Consider the following 16,423-nt stretch of genomic DNA (forward strand, 5'->3'; position numbering starts at 1 on the left):
GACAAAGCAAAGTGAGCGGGAGTAGTGTGTGCAGATGAACTGAGAGACGGAGGGGGGGTGAAGGGGGGGTGGTAAAGACAGTTGACCCAGCCTCTCTCCCTCAGTCAGTGTGCTGCTATGTGTGACCATGACTACCTCAAATCTGTTTAGGTTTATTAATAAACACTGGGCTGGGAGAACAAGGAGCCACAGCAGGCTGGTTCAACATGAGAGAGGAAGGATCTGCAGGAATAAAGCTCTACACCTGGTAGCCATATGTACCTTACAACCAGTTTGTCTCATTTTATATTTATTGCAACAGGTTATTGCATCAACAACCTCCCTGAAAGGCTGACGTGTTTTTATTGTCAGAAAACCTGCATTTTCATGAATCAAGTGACTTGATATACAAGCAGTAATCTGCAATATTTCAAGATATCAAAGCTATTTCAGATTAAAGGGAAGGTGAAACTGCATTAGAAAGTACAATGAAATAATTCACTGGTTATATGTTTCGTTAGTTTTAAGAAAAGCTGGATTGGATCATCACTTGCTGTATCAGTAGAACTTGTCGCACACAGACATCTCTCAGTTTGTACTTCTGTAATTCCAGGTTGACTGATGGAGTTACAGCTGGATGCATTTATTATGGCTGTTGAGAGTTGGGTGTGCGTTTATGATGAAAGGGAACATGGCTCCAGGATTCCAGCCGTGCCTCCTCATTATCGAGGAGTCTTTAAATAGCTCCCTGCACTTTTCTGTCCGCTTCCCATGGGAGGATCGGTTTTCCCCTAAACTTCTGACCCTGACAATGGACCACAGGTGGTCTTCTGTAGTCTGAGGAGAGGACGGAGAGGTAAAAGACATGAGAATTTGTGGCAGGAGTAGAAGAAAGGTTCCAGGGATAGAGGAGGAGATGGTGAAATGTTGAGTTAGACAGATCTATCTATCTTTTACTCATTTGACATACTACAGACTTAATTTTAGGCACCAACAGTTTAACATCCATTTGATATCTATATCTATATCTATATCTATATCTATATCGATATCTATACACACACACACACACATATATATGTATATATATATATATATATATATATATATATGTTTGAGGATATGTTTTTTTCCTTACTTTTCATATTTCATACCTTGTGTTACACACTATTTTAACAGTCACCACTAGATGGCCTCATTGTTTAATTTTAAACTCCTCATATTAAAGGTAACCTAAAAGGAAGTACTGATCTGTCTAATTTTAGTTCAGTAAAAGTGTTTCAACCTCTCAACCCAGTGTTTCTGCAGGCTTTTCTATGAATACAGAAATTAATTTAATAGTAGTAAATACAGGATGAAAGTATTAATATTTTACCACTACTATTATGTAGTGTAACAAGAATACAGACATGAAACAAGTTTTTCATAAAGCTGTTGATAACTGTTCACCTGCTTTTCTCTGTGTTTTTCTGTCATGTTACTTTCTAAAGTCTAATTAATGCTTTAGAAAGCGATGAAGAAAGGGACTGAGCCTGTTCTACACTGTGAAATGAACAAAGCTAAACTAAGGATAATTCACTGCAAATCGCACTTCACAGTATTTACATGACCCTTTTCACCAAATACACTTTTATTTTCTGTTAACGCCCTAGAAGATAGCGATGGTCACTCTTTCGACATTCTGACTCAGTGTTTCCATGACAAGATTACATCCCTTGTGTTTAAGAGGAGATGTAATGTTTATCTAATTCACCCTTGTTGACCACTGTGACTCTATGTGTTTTGGCAAGTCTAGGCTTTGGGAGAGAGACAGTAATTCACATGAAGTGTCCGGGGATTATCTGCTTCAGCGCTGTTGTGCTGATGCACACCCAAACAGCCACTGGGATCTAGAGAGAGAGACGTTGAGACTCTCCCTCACTTGCCTGCCAAACAAAATCATCATCTTTTCAGCTCTTCTTTGACTCTTATCTATCATGCAATCATAGAGGATGGAGAGATCATCAGTGTGTGTCTGTGTGTGGGTGGGTGGATGTAGAGTCAGACAAGGGGAAACCAAATATTTAAGGGGGCGTTGTGGTCGAGAACTGAATGTCCCACTGAGATAGGCCATATGCTGGACGCTCACTTGGACTGGTCTGTTACTGTCTGCTCCAATCTGCAGTACTGTCCAAACTCACCAGAACATCCTGTCAGTGCGTCCTCCTCTTCCTGCTGTTTCTCTTCTCTCACCATCCCTTAATCTGACTCACAAACAGAAGTACGGCATCACTGCACAAAGAAAACAGAACTTATTTTTCTGTGCCACTTGTTTCCTTTGGGATTGGATGTGAGACATAGAAGGTTTCTAAAGTTCACATTTTCTGCCATGCAGGGCTGGCAGGACAGGATTTCTTGGCTCAAAATCTGGCTTTGATGGAGGAGCACCTGTGCAGAACCTTGTGTAGTGTCCTATACACTAAAATCTGTTCTGGGATTGGTCAGGCTTCCTGGCGATCATCTGTTCTTGTGTATTTTCTGACACCTGTGCTGGTTGGTGGGCACACTCAACGCCTCTTCATAACACAGTACGCATCTCATTCTAAACTAAATGTATGGTTCACAGACATGTGGTCCATTGTTTGCTTTGAATGCATTTTCCAAGAATAGTTTGGGGGAAGGAATCTTTGCTTTTCATCTAAAAGCATCCTTTATGGGCGGTTCCTTTCTGGTTGCTCTCATGGTTTTATTCAAATCTGGTGGTCTCACTATGTTTGGCCTTCAGGGATTTAAGATTTTTGTTTGTGTGATTTAGAATTAAAGTGGGTAGACATTGCTGCAGAATAGTAGCCATAAAATAGCGGATATAGCACCTAAACAAACCACCGATGATGACTTCATTTAGAGGACAATCGAGTGGTCATAATTTTGGTTGCACATCTGCTTTCCAAAACAGCCTGCCTTCTGCTGCTAAGATAACAGATAAAGTGCCTTGCTCAAGGGCAACTTGGCAACTGCTTATTGTGGTCAGAGAACATTGCTCTTTCAGTTTCCCCAGGCACATCTTCTCAGCTGGTCTGGGAATTTGAACACTTCCAAACTCAAACTTCTGTTCTTGCCCTTCGTGTCCTGCCGGCCGTCACCTCGTGCATCACACAGCATTGTCCCACAATGGCTAAGTGGGTTTTAATGACGGTGACCTTATCGGGTGTTTATTCTAAAGAGAGTGCCTGTGCACGTAATTGTCAGCCACCATCTCCTCGCTGTCATCAGCCACCCAGTGTTTGTACCAGTTGGCTTTTCACGGTCTTCAGGGATCACTCAATATAATGGTGTAGGGGGCCTCATCTACCTTCTTCACTGTGTTTTTCCCCTGTTCTGGATTAAGCATGTGACCTCTATTTAAAGACTATGGGCACGCTTACCCTTGAAAAGGCAGAGCAGCTATGGCTTGTTCTCACAGCGCTTTGGTTAGCTTTGTTGTTGGTCTTTTCAGACCAGTCTACTGCTCTTTAAAATTGAAATATAGTCTTTGTAAGGAACTTTCACATGTCCCAGCAGTTTTTCTAATGTTGCAAAAAGTGTTGGGACAGAGCCCAGATTTCTTTAATGTTGCATCAACCGTTTCTGACAATTGTTCATTGTTCAGCGTACCATCTTAACACTGTTGCACAGTCACAACCAGTTCCCATGAAGGGACACTGCAGATGAAAACAGCTGATATGGAGAGAGGAGACGAGCTGACAGCGATGAGATCACACGCTCAGTCAGTGAGGATCACAGTGTGGGTTCAGTCATGGGCGGCAGACTTCATCTACAGAGAAAACAGCGTCAACACTGAAACCTCCAGGTGATGCTCAGTCCTGGACTTTGTGAATCTTTTGCCAAAGATTTTAGATTAAAACAGAGACCCATCTTACATCAGTGTATTGGTGTTTTTATGTGTTGAACAGCCTGTTTGTGTATATACAAGGCTGCGTGTATGATCTTGTGTGTAATGTCTGCATTTGCTCCCGGCCTATAGTATTCCTCTCAACAAGGTCGTTCATCTGATGTGTTTGTAAGTTCTGTAATTCCCCCCCTGCAAAAAACAAATCTCCTGCCAGCTGTGTGACATAATTCATCTCAGTGGTGGGATAATTCAGTCACTATGGAGACAGTTGGGTGTATTGTTGACTTGTTTTAGGAAATATTCCTGAGGTTTTAGTCATGCTAGCAGCATCGTTCTTGAAATGGCAATGCCAGTCTGGCTGTTGGCCGATCGATGGATCGTTATGTTGGTCCACCACTTTGATCCAGACTAAAATATCCAACATAGCTATTGGATGGATTAGGATGAAACATTGTATAGTAGCGTCTGTGTAGATAGGAAAACAGAAGGCTTGAGACAGAGGTCAGGTGCAGACCAACCAGGTGTGTACTTCACCCCCAGAAAGATAAAGTAACAATAACAGCCAAACTGGCAGCCTTATATAGCCCACCACTGGCATCGACCTTAACCCCTACCAGAGTTTAGGGAAATCTGCTCCTCACCTGACATCAAAACTATACAAAACACTACAAATACATTAAAAATATCTATCCTACACTAATATATGTGTATGTGTACATGATCTTGAGTTATGTTACATATTACAACAGAAAACCTGAACAGCAGATTAAATTACATGGACACCCCTACATTAATTACGACATGGTATCTCCTGGAACCTTTAAATTGGGGATCGGCTATCCTGGGGATTTAGGCTGAATACCCCGGAGAAGAGGTACAGCAGAGGTGAGCGGCCCGAACACAACCATTACATGTTATATTACTGCACAATCAAGCATCAGTTAGCGCTTCCGTCAATCAATCATTGATCTGGCAAATGTTAACAATGAGCACTTTATGTTGAGGTAACCAAAGTAGCCAAAGTGAGTGCAGATGTTTGTCTTTACATGGCCGGCCTTCAATCAATTCCAGCTGAGAGGCAGCTGCAGCATCTACAGAACACACACCATGAATACATGTAACAGTTTCAATAAAGACACTCAGCCCTCCAAGTTTGTGCCCTCTTCTGCTTACCAGCCCTTTACGCAAATTGTGCCACCAAATACTAGTAATGAAGAGGACCTTCACCATGACAGACATTTTTTGTTTTAAGCAAAATATCTCAACAACTATGTCATGGATTGCCATGAAATTTGGCACCAGTATCCATGGTGCCAGATGGTCGGTACCCTAGTAAAATGTCATGTTGACAACTGGGAGGGATTGCAGTGAAATTTGGTACAGACATTCATATCCAAGTCTAACTTTAAACCTCATCTGCCACCATCATCAAGTAATAATAAAAAAGCAGTGTCCAATACTTGACCAAATACCTGCAAAACTAATGATGTTCCCATTAGTCAAAGCTGTACTTCTTTCTATGCTAACTGCTCTATCAAATGTGAACATGTTAATGCACTAAATGAAGTCCTGGTCCACTTTTACACTGGTATATGCAAAAATACAATTGAAGTGCTGTCAAGAGATGCCAAACCAACAGTAGGTCCGACCCATCTTTGCCATAGCTGGATTTGTAATTTCGCAATCGGGTCTCGTCCAAAACCAGCAAAGTTGGCAGCAGTTGTGGGCGTGTTGGATTATGTAGCAGTGACCTTTGTTCTTCACTAAAAGAGGCAGAGTAACTGTACATTTATGTGCTCACATGTAAAATCTCCTGTTAGCAGGGTTAGCACCCGCGCTATTTTGCCCACATCTGCCATTGCACAAAATCAGTCAAATTCACTCTGACGTGTTTCCTCTGTCTGCTTGCCAGACACCCTGGAAGGAGTTTTTTAAAAGGTCTGTTTTGCGGACAAAAAGCTGAATTTGTGTGTGGACTAAAAAGCCTAAATGCATTGAAAAAGTTTTTAAAGGATCCGTGTATGTATGGCGAGGCATAAGATGTGTTTGCATTTAGCTCTAAGCCGCACTTTGCCTAAGTACAGCCTCACAGAGCTGCCAGCACGGCTGCAGACTCACTGTCTTGTTTCAATATTAGTATACACGGGTCTCGCTTGGGTCCAGCCGGAGAAGGAGACGGAGAGCACACCAACATATTATTCAGCACACTAGCTTGTTTAAATTGTAGCATTCCTCCGGTCTTACTTGTCTCTCTCGAGCAGAGACTCACCCAGGCCTTACTGGTGCCTCTTTAGCGCAACAGTGTGTCATAAAGGCACCAAAAGGACACTCTGTCCACCTGAAGCTCGCTCCAAACCCAAATATAGAGTACGAGGCTCAGATCTGAAGTCAGTGTTGTTGCTGCTGTGAGTCATAGGCTGGTGTGTGCACACATGTCCGTGTGCATGTGTGTTTGCATCCTTAAGACGAGCTGCAGTTTGCTGTTTTAACACAGCTAATGGTATGGTCTAAATATAAGTTGGAGGTACTTCAGGAATTATTAAGATGCAATGAAATAAGTTTGATGTCTTTTCAAACGTTAACAAATAATTTCTTCCACACTCCCAAAAGCCTTTAGACCTAGACTGCACAAGTGCGCTTTTAATCCCTGTTGTTTTCAGAAATGGTTAACCACAGAGAATCACCACTCTGGTTTCAGCTCCCTTAATTAGATGTTGTGCGAGTGCCAATCCTGTTATTTTAATAAAGATTGGACAGAGGTCACCTCAGGTTTCCTGGCCGTGACGCCAGTGCCTCATTTAAACGACCCCCCGGAGAGAGTGAAAACAGGCAGATAGTTCCTCTGCAAATGGAGGGAGGGAGAGACAAAGAAAGAGAGAGAGAGAGAGAGAGAGAGATGGTTGGACGGATGGATGGAAACTTGTGGCCTGTTTTTGTCCAGTCCCAAACAACCCAGCAACCACACCCTCTCAGGAATTCCTGCTGCGAAAATATTTCATGTCATGTTTTTCAGGGAGCAACTCACTCTTACCACAACACGTGCAGTGTTTTCTTGAAGCACCTCCATGTTGCATAAAAGGATGTGTATGGACCCATATTCTTTACAGTAGACAACATTGGATTTGAGGAGCAGTTGTAAAAATAGTGTCGAACGGTTATCTAAATGTATAATGGACCTGGGCTAGGGTTAGGGCTAGTCAGTTAAGCTAGCAAAACATGCGAACAACCAAAGTTCAAAGGGAGAGAAGAGCTAAAAATAAGATAAATGCAGACTGTAGTCCAGAGAAAAAGCAAAAAACAAGTTTGCTGTAAATCAAAAGTATCATGCATCTATGCCTAAATATTTCTGTGTGGGTAAATTGTGTGTGTAAGTCTGTGTGTGTATGTGGATGTGTGTATGAAGCACCGGCCAGATGGCTCTGTACGCAGCCAGTGTGCTCTGGCTCTGAACGCTCCTGGATCCTGAGAAAGACTTTGCTGTCCACTGGGCAGACGTTTCGCTCTGAACATCAGACACAGAGCGCTTTGTATGTTTGCTCTGACTACGCTTTATTATTTCAACTTTTAGTAAAAACACGAGATCCGGTGTAGCCGATCACGGACCATTTGGAGCATTTATTGTGTTTTTTCTTAGTTTGTCTGTGTATGTGTATCCAGAAAGGGTCATGTCAACTCAAAGCAAGAACCATCAACAGGCCTCAACTCGTCCAGGCGGACACAAACACCGATTGGCTCATAAAACTTGATGGATGGCTTAAGGGTCACGAAGCTGACCTATGACAGGGTGAGACACATCCAACCTCCCCCTGTTCTCTAGATAGTATCAGAGAGATAGAAACACTGATCTATGGTCAGCACTGATACTCAGTTTATCCACTCTCTCCATTACATCACAGCTTTTAAGTTCAAAGCTCTGCAGCAGATAAAAATGTGTGTTTAGACGCAGCAGAAGAAGTGAACACAGCAGTGAACACAGTTTACACTGTGGCGCTGCATCCTTAGTTATTCATGGATTATAGGTATGTTGTGTCATTTATTTCCAGGAAGTGAATAACAGTCCTGTGCTTTGGAATGACAGTGCAGCAGCTTTAAGAGTCACAAACCGCACCGTTTCAACAATATTGTTTTAGGGTTGAACTAACAGCTAGCGAGAAAATGACCTTCCTTTAGTCTTACTGTCCGTCGTCTGGCTCTTGGACGAAATTGCTCCCCGGAGGCGCCATAAAGCCGACAACTTCCAACTCTTACAGCTCCATTTTCAGCGGGTTCAACCCATGTTTTCTCTTTCCTGTCTGCCTCATCTCACTTATCCCTCTCGCCAGAGACATGACTCAACAACATTTCCTCCACTTTCTCCCTTTTCTCATGAAGGCAATGAACTGGACGCCTCCCTCCCGCTCCTGCAACCTCATAACCTCGTCTTTTTGGGCCTCCATTAAAAGCAGGATCGTAGGAATGTGTTAGGGACAGTGAGAGACTGTCCTGACCACCGAGGGCTGCGACATGCCTGGACGGGGGAAACTGCAGTGCGCTGGGCTCAGGGGATTGTTTTTAGCTCCTCCTTTGTCTTTTTTTTTCTTGCACTACTTCGGTTTATACTTATGTTCATTCCTCTTCCCATAGCCCCTTTTCAAGCAGAACTCACTGCCAACAGAGACTGTAACATCTATTCTAGTCGTAGGCCGGCGAGACAAAGCTGTCTCTGTTGCACAGAGGAATCCCCTCTGTGTGCTTCACAGCTGAGTATCAACCTGGAACCTCTCCCCCTTCGCTCTGAAACTATTATTACACGCCATGATTCTCTCTCTGTCCTCGTTTCTCTTCCTCTCTCACCTCCCGCTCCACCCCTCCCATCCTCTCCCTCGGTTAATGTTATATATAGTGGGCTGTGCTGTGGAGTGTAATTTTGGAGAGTTTTGTTCTTTTTCTGGGCTTTTCATTACTCAGTGATTCTTAGAAATGCATTTCTAGGGGTCAAACATGTGCATGCATGTAATAGAGGTGACAAAACGATGGATCAGTGCAGCTGAGACCTGTTTTGGTGGGGGGTTTTTTGTTCGAGAACTGGACAGAGAGAAGCAGTCGGGGCAGAAAGAATGCGTCTGTTGCGGGACAAAAGCAGGTCGGGAATGATAATGCTGGTCCGAGAGAGCTGGGCTTAACCCGACCGGCAGTATGGATTTCCTGCCTGCAGCCTTCTTTCAGTCGCATCTAACACACACACACACACACACACACACACAGGTCACTGACAGAAAGTTGGTGCTGCTGTTGGTACTGTGTGTGACTACTGTACTGTGTGTGTGTGGAGAGTCTCAAGCAAGGTGCTTATCCCTGACTGCTCCACTGTTTGATGTTCAGATCTTGTTATATCAGCTGTAGTCTCACACTTCATTATGTCGGTGTAGATGTCGTAATATTACATTAAAGGTAAACTATGCAGGAAGTTCCGGTTACTGTTTGTTAACACAACATTCAAACTTGGCCTCTCTTCCCCATTTGTTGTAAGGGAAAACCATGTTAGCAAGCTGACTAAGCTAACCACCAGCACTTGTCCTACAGGAAACAGGCCAACACCCCCACATCCCCATCTTCTCCTTTAGTGCTCGCCAGATTCACACTCATTTTTGGAATTAAACTTGGCGTTTCGCCTCACTATAGTTGTGTTTTTTATGGCACGGCGTCCTCCATTTTCGTAGTCTCCTCTCGGATGCGTGCTGCTCACAGTCTGGCATCTGGTCGATGCTGCAGATAAACAAACTTCTAGTGGATCAAATGTCATGATTGAGAGGAATTACTTGTGTATGAGTGTCCAGCAATTACAACAAGGGAGCCAGTTAGCTCTTATTGCAAACATTACATTATAACACAAAAGTTTATTTTTGCTCCTGTAGTTATAGACCTATAATTTAACAGCAAGGCAAAATGATGATATGTGCAATTAGAATTCAGCCTACCAATATTGTGATATAAAATGTACATTACCCATGATGTAGGATTTTGTCACTGGCCCAACCTGTGAGGCATCATCGGCTCCTTGCTGTTGCGGTTACATTTTGGACTTTCTGTCAGACTGTTTGAACTTTTTCAGGTCAGTGATTGTGTTTTTTTTATGCACACAGTGTTCCACATGCTAATTCATTTTCTGCAATATTTACTATTTATACATGACAAGGTCCTATAGTATATAACTCTATAATCATGTGTCCATGAATAAACAGGATTCCTGCATGCTGCTATTCCTTCGCTAATGATATAGAATTAAGTTTGTTGCAGCTACATATGAAATGGATTCCAAAACTTGCTCAGGCCTTTTGCCTTATACATATATTTTATTCTACAAGTGTCTTCTGTGTTGGAAAAGGACATGGGTGTGCATGTAAGCATAGCAAGTGTAGCTGCAACAGTTGAGCTAGAGTAGATAGAGAAAGAGAGACACAAAGGGAAACAGAGTAAGGGAGGACTGGTGATACATTCCCCAGTAGGCTCATAGAGCTCTGGTGGTTAATGATTTTGTACCTCTTTCTGCACACACACACACACACACACACACACACACGCTTGCACAGAGACTGTACAGCTCCCTCGCAGACATACAGAGGGTGGCTGTTTTCTATTGTATCACCATGGAAACGTTAAAACATTTCAATCTGTTAGGCATGAGTGAGCTAAACGGTGACTCATTTCAACTCCTCCCAACACACTCAGAACACACATGCAGTATGGATTCCCCGACCACATGCGCACACAAAATCAGAGAAATCATGAATCATCACTCACTCAAAAATGTGCAACAGGGTCAGATTTTTGGGGAAAAAAGTCCTAATTTGAAACAATATTTAGTGTATTAAACAAATTTATTCCATATGCATGGATCCACTCTTGGCTGGAGGTGATCCGTACATTTCTCTGCTATGTTTGCCTGTGAGATATAGCACAAGGCTGCTGGCCAGCACTCAGGGTGTATGATCTACTTGAAGCACGAGGGCCATTAAAGTTGCAGCTTGAGTACCATACTGACGGCGGTATCTTTAGGTCGGGTGCCAGAATTAGCCCAGGAATCCCAACAGACAGGTAATTTCGCTGCTTCATCTTGCGGCGCTAAATGAGGACAGTGACCCACAGCTCACTGACAGCAGGAGAAGCAGAGCTTGTGACGATGACAGTGCGGCTTTATTACGCCTGCATGTCACTTATGGATGTATTCCCTCTTCAGTGACTGAAGTTTACATCTACACTTTAATGTTGGTTGTTTGTGCCAGTTATAGGCTGCTGTTAGCATAGACTTCACCGTTAGTCAAATGAAGCTCCTTGCTGCTGATGTACAAATTGCATTCTAGGCCGTGGTCACAGGTGTGTCTCAGTCTATTCCCTCAAGGCAGCTCCACCTCCTCCACCTCCTGTCCCTGGGCCTCCCCTTCCTCACCCCAGCGAGCGCTCTCCACATTACAACCAGACGAGCCTGCCCCGCGACACACACTCACACACACACACACACATTTGCACTCCACCCACTTCTGACAAGTGCCCCCCCCCCCCCTCACCCACCCACGCACATACAGTGATGTCAGCTTGCCTGGTCCCCGCCACAGTGCAATTTGAAACCTCAGAGCCTGGTGGCAGAGCTTGTATGTTGAGGTTGAGTACAACTGGACACGACTTGAAGGTAACGAGCCCCTTGTGACTCGCTCTTACCTGTCTGTTTAATTGTGTGTGTGTGTGTGTCTGTGTGTGTGTCATGTTTAACAGGGGGTATCAGGTTTCCACCTGGTTGCACAGTGACAGGAAAGAGCCACTCCCTCTTATCTGTAGAAAAACAGCTTGCACCCCTTCACCTTTCCAGTACTGGACTGCTCAGGAGTTCCCAGGGTCATCAGATACACTTTTCTTCTTCTTCTTCTTCAGAAAAATCAACTTTCACCCTCCGTGAAAGCTATACAAGAGTGATGCCAGGCTTTATGTCACCTGTTCTGGTGTACAGAGTCATCTATCAATTGATACAGTGGTTCATGGTGCGCATTATTCTTTCCTAGCTGCCACAATGCTTCATGACCCAGGGGTTCCCATCCTCTGGGAGACTGGGATGACTGCACCTGATCCCCGGAAAGGAGGCTAGGAGAAAGGACAAAAAGAGATCCAGCAGCAGCTCGAGTGAGGGACTCCACACTGGAGCTACATTGCTAAATACCAGCTGCCTGGGACACGAGAAGAGGCAACTAGCGCCGGAATGGTGTGGCTAACTCCTAACAACACTGTGAGAGGTGGGAGGAGAGGCTGGCTCCCATACAGAGGGAGGGACACAGAGAGCATGGAGCTTCATTCACTCTGCTAAACACACACACACACACACACACACACACACACACACAGTCCACCAAGCTGTTCTCAGGCTGAGAGAAAAGGGGAGCAGAGGAGAGGACAGCACGCTCGCTGAGTAAGTTCTGTACTGTTACGTCCCGTCTGACTATTTTACAGCAAATGTTCTGCATTGTTTGCTAATGTGACGACACGCAGATGAAGTGCATGTGCTCATCTGTGTTCTCTGAATGCGTTTTTATGCAGTAGAAAGTGTGCATCAGAAGTACTTTTTCTCCTCTGCTGGTTTTATTGAATTGAGCCTTTTTCTCTTCTCTAACTCAGCCATACGCACATTTCTGCTGATGTGAACCACATGTCAAACATGCACGCACGCACACACACACACACACACACACACACACATATACACACACACACACACACATGCACAGACGCTGCAAAGGTCCAGCTCTCCTCCCTGGGGCTTCTCTACATACACAAAAATGAGAGAACAGAAAAAGGGGGAGAGTGGAGGTGGAGGAGTGGAGGGAAAACTTTAGTAGGACAATGTGGGAATGTTCTTGGTGCATTGTTAACAGTTAGGCTGGTATATTTTCCAGTTCTGTCCTTGTGTTTTCATGATTATTACCTTCTTAGTTTGTAATAATACTATATTAATTTGACTTATTCCAGTTAATCTGCCTATTCTAATAAATCCACTCTTTTTCTTTTATCGTATTCTTGCTTTCTCATGGCACTCTGCCCTCCCTCCGGCTTTCATTTTTACCCTTTTTTCTGTCTTTCCATGTCACCTTCACTTTCTCTCATCCTGCTGATCTCATTGTTGTCCCAGGTGGTGACAGGCAGGAAAAACAGAGACACTGAGTGAGGCCGAAGAGGGACAGAGGGGTTCATCACACCCTGGAGAGCAGGGAGATTTCAGATCCTGTAATTTGTTCCCGACAGAAGACAAACTGATCCGGGTGGAGGTACCTTAGCTCCCAGGACCTCCAGGATGTCCCGGAGGAGGTCTACAGGCGACTTGGTGCCCAGGGACGTCACTGAGATCTTAGCCCGAGAGGCGAGGGCTCAGCGTGGGCAGAAGAAGCCGGGAAGCTCCCTGGGACAGGCCTTTAGCTGGTTAAAGGTGAGCCGGAAGAAGAAGAGCATCACTAATGGGCTCAGCCGAACTGGTGCTGGTGTGACGGTTGCCAAAGTGGGACTTCAGAACCACGAGCCAGCAAAAGGTGAGTCTGTCAAGATATTATACTTGACCTTTTTTAGTAATAGGTGTTCAGCTGTTGCTACTATATAGAGTGACATAAGACAATAAAAGAAGCTTTAGCTCCAAAAGTGACATCCTAGAAAATAAAAGGCTTTTACAAGGAAAGAAAAAGCATATGTCAAGGCTGGCTCTGAACTAGCCCAATTATATTATTTATCTGTGATCAATATTTTTACATTATCAATGGATCAAATGACTTCACGAAATGTGAAAGCTGTTGCTTGTAGTGACGAATCCAGAGAGAACTATCAGCTGATAAGAGGGAGCGGCTCTCAGCTCTACGAAGCATTTCAGCATCGTTCAGCTCGTGTCCACAGCTTCACTGTTTTGGTTCACTCTCATGACCTTCATTTTTTGCCTTTTTCCACAGCAGGCGGGTGTTTTTAGCTAAAAACTTCACCAGACCATGTGATATAATTTCATTCAACTTCAAATCAGGATTTTGTTCATTAGTAAAATACCAAAGTTATTGTCTCTCTGTCAAATGGATTAAGAGAGATCATCTGCAGAAAATGAGCTTGATTGTTTATGACAGACGTTTTTTTTACCTCTAATTAAAGACACATAGAAATGTGTATTCCTGGTAATGGTTCAGTGTGACTGAGGATCAGCGTTTTGAAGCCACGCTTTCCTTGTTTGGCAACTCTACTGTATAATTCTGTCTAGTTTGTCTGTCATGATCACAGGCTGTATGGTCATGACGTTTCGGGGAAATGTGTTGGCTTTTGGATTAAGATGGAAAGGTAAGAGGGGGTTTGTTATAATCAGGACATCAGCCTGTGCATTTAAAACTTGGCAAAAGTGATACACACCCACACCCACATGTAGACTGACACAGGGCGCTAATCCCTCTTTCTGTTTACTGATGCGTTTGCTTGGTCGGCAGCACAGAGATTACCCACAGTCCCCATTTCCTGTTTTTGTTCCACTGCTAAAGCCATCCCTTTCTCCTCTGTCATTGTGCGTGTGTGTTACTGTAGTGACTATCCAACGACTCCAGAAATGGTGGTTTTTGTGCCTGTTCCGCCTAAAAGGGACTTCCACGATCCCTTCTTATGCCATACATTGCGGTTTTGTAAGGTTTATTGAGAACTACGAATGGATGGATGGGCAACAGACAGTGACATTTGAAACCAAAGATTAACTAGTAGTAAGGCTAATAATTCCCCAGCAGAGGATGTGGTCAAGGGCTGATGGCAAGGCTGTGTGGGAACCAGAGTTTTTGGCGTTTTGTCTCAGTGATCTTCTGATTTTAGTACAAAAGTGGACCACTGTCACTCATGTCCAAGAAACAGATGGCAGATGATCATGGACATCCAGACAGCCAGGAGTTTAAGAGGTGACTTAGAGGTGGTTTCCTGCTCATTCGCTTTATTCCCTCATGTTTTTTGCAGCTTTTCAGGTTGTAGTTATTGCAACATAATAGTTTTTTTTAATAAATAAGTGTATTATCATAGTTTGTGTGTTGATTGATTGAATGAGAAGGTGACAGCTGGGCATGATCGCATGTGCCACACCACAGGTCGGTCATCCCCAATGTTTGACATCAGATTCGACCAAAAGCTGAAAGACAGCTGATTTGTTCCCCTCAGTATTTTGAGTTAAACCGGCTCTAAAACACACGGTGCCAGAGTTTTGGGTCCATAATATAGGTCCTGTGGGCTGCTGCAACTTCAGAAAGTTTTGAGCCCTGCCCCTCATATTTCTGACCTCAGATCTGGTATTTGTCACGGAGCGGAACTTATCCTGGTGTATCAGAAGAAGGGGGAGAACATAGTGCTGCACACAACAAGGCAGACAGTGCAGGCCGTGGATAAAGCTATTATAAGATCAGTTATGGTGGTGAGGTGTGCACGCAAATCCAACATTACAAACCAACTTCCATGCATCTTGCTTAGTTTACTTTTTCATAGTATGGAATGTGTAACATGTTACAGTCTCAGGTAGGTGTGAAACGTGTTAGATCAATGTCTGAATCTCACAGTAATGACGTCCAGGAACTGCAGTCCTGTTGTGTTTGTTGTCCACAGTGTGTCAGAGTATCGGACTGTTTCCCTTGACTTCATGAAACACCTGCAGCATTGCACAGCAGCTGAAATGATAAGTCAGAGAGTCATGTGCGCATTGATGCACGTGGCACAGCAGCCGTAGCTTTGGGCAGCATCGGATTGTAATTAATGTTTAGCGTTCTGCAGGTCAGCTGTTGCACACAGATTCCAGGTGGAATTTCCCTTAAGAATAAACCCTGAGCTCCATCAGAGTGGTCAGGATTTTTTTTTTACCTAAAGTAGCTAAAAGTTGGAGAGAATCTAACTGAAGATTTTGACGTTTTGCATGGCGCCCTCTCCATGAACTGTTGACTGGGTCTTGTCATTAAGTGCACCTGCTGTCAGCATACACAGGTGGTTCATTCTAACAAGAGGAACAGTCATGTCGTTTGACAGCACGGTTTGTTCTGCTGCTTTCTGTCTCACCTGTGTGTGTGTGTGTGTGTGAACAAATTGTCAGGTTTAGATTGTTTTTCTTTGGCACTTTGTCTCCTACGCAGAAAGTGAGGGAGGTCTGTTTTCGCACCAGTAAATAATTATTGTTATTTTCCTCTTGCTGCGGTTCATTTTTCCTGAGGGTGACTTTACGAACCTGACGAGACAAAGTATAAGTCTGTACAAAGAAAACTGTCACGCAGACACACATCAGCATAGTGCCCTAAATGCTATATGACTGTGCTGGTTTGGTTTAGAGACCAGCATAGGTTTACAATATATTTAGAATTTCTGCTCCATGCATGTGAGTAGTAACTCAGACATAACCGGCTATGTTGGCAGTAACTGGCACAACTGAGGAATTTACATACCGAACCAGACGTCCTGTACTGAACGGCTCAGAGTCAATACACGAACCGTTCCACCCCATCCTCTTGTGAGCCACTGCACCTTCTAGTTTCTGCTGCAATGGCATGTCGCTCTTACTGTAATATATCTTTGTGGGTT

General features: G+C 43.9%; 1 protein-coding gene across 2 annotated transcripts in view; it reads left to right on the plus strand.

Annotated features, from left to right (window-relative positions):
• The first annotated feature begins 12,206 nt into the window (after positions 1 to 12,206).
• The window catches only part of kiaa1522 (KIAA1522 ortholog), a 37,691-nt gene continuing 33,474 nt past the window's right edge, over positions 12,207 to 16,423 (plus strand). For both annotated transcript variants that reach the window (XM_041954959.1, XM_041954960.1), the window contains exons 1-2: positions 12,207 to 12,284; positions 13,002 to 13,395. In XM_041954959.1, coding sequence (XP_041810893.1) covers positions 13,164 to 13,395 — 232 coding nt within the window. In that variant the 5' untranslated portion in view covers positions 12,207 to 12,284; positions 13,002 to 13,163. The remainder of the gene's footprint in view (positions 12,285 to 13,001; positions 13,396 to 16,423) is intronic.

The sequence above is a fragment of the Chelmon rostratus genome, chromosome 16 (genome assembly GCF_017976325.1).
Source record: "Chelmon rostratus isolate fCheRos1 chromosome 16, fCheRos1.pri, whole genome shotgun sequence".
NCBI classification, from domain to species: domain Eukaryota; kingdom Metazoa; phylum Chordata; class Actinopteri; order Chaetodontiformes; family Chaetodontidae; genus Chelmon; species Chelmon rostratus.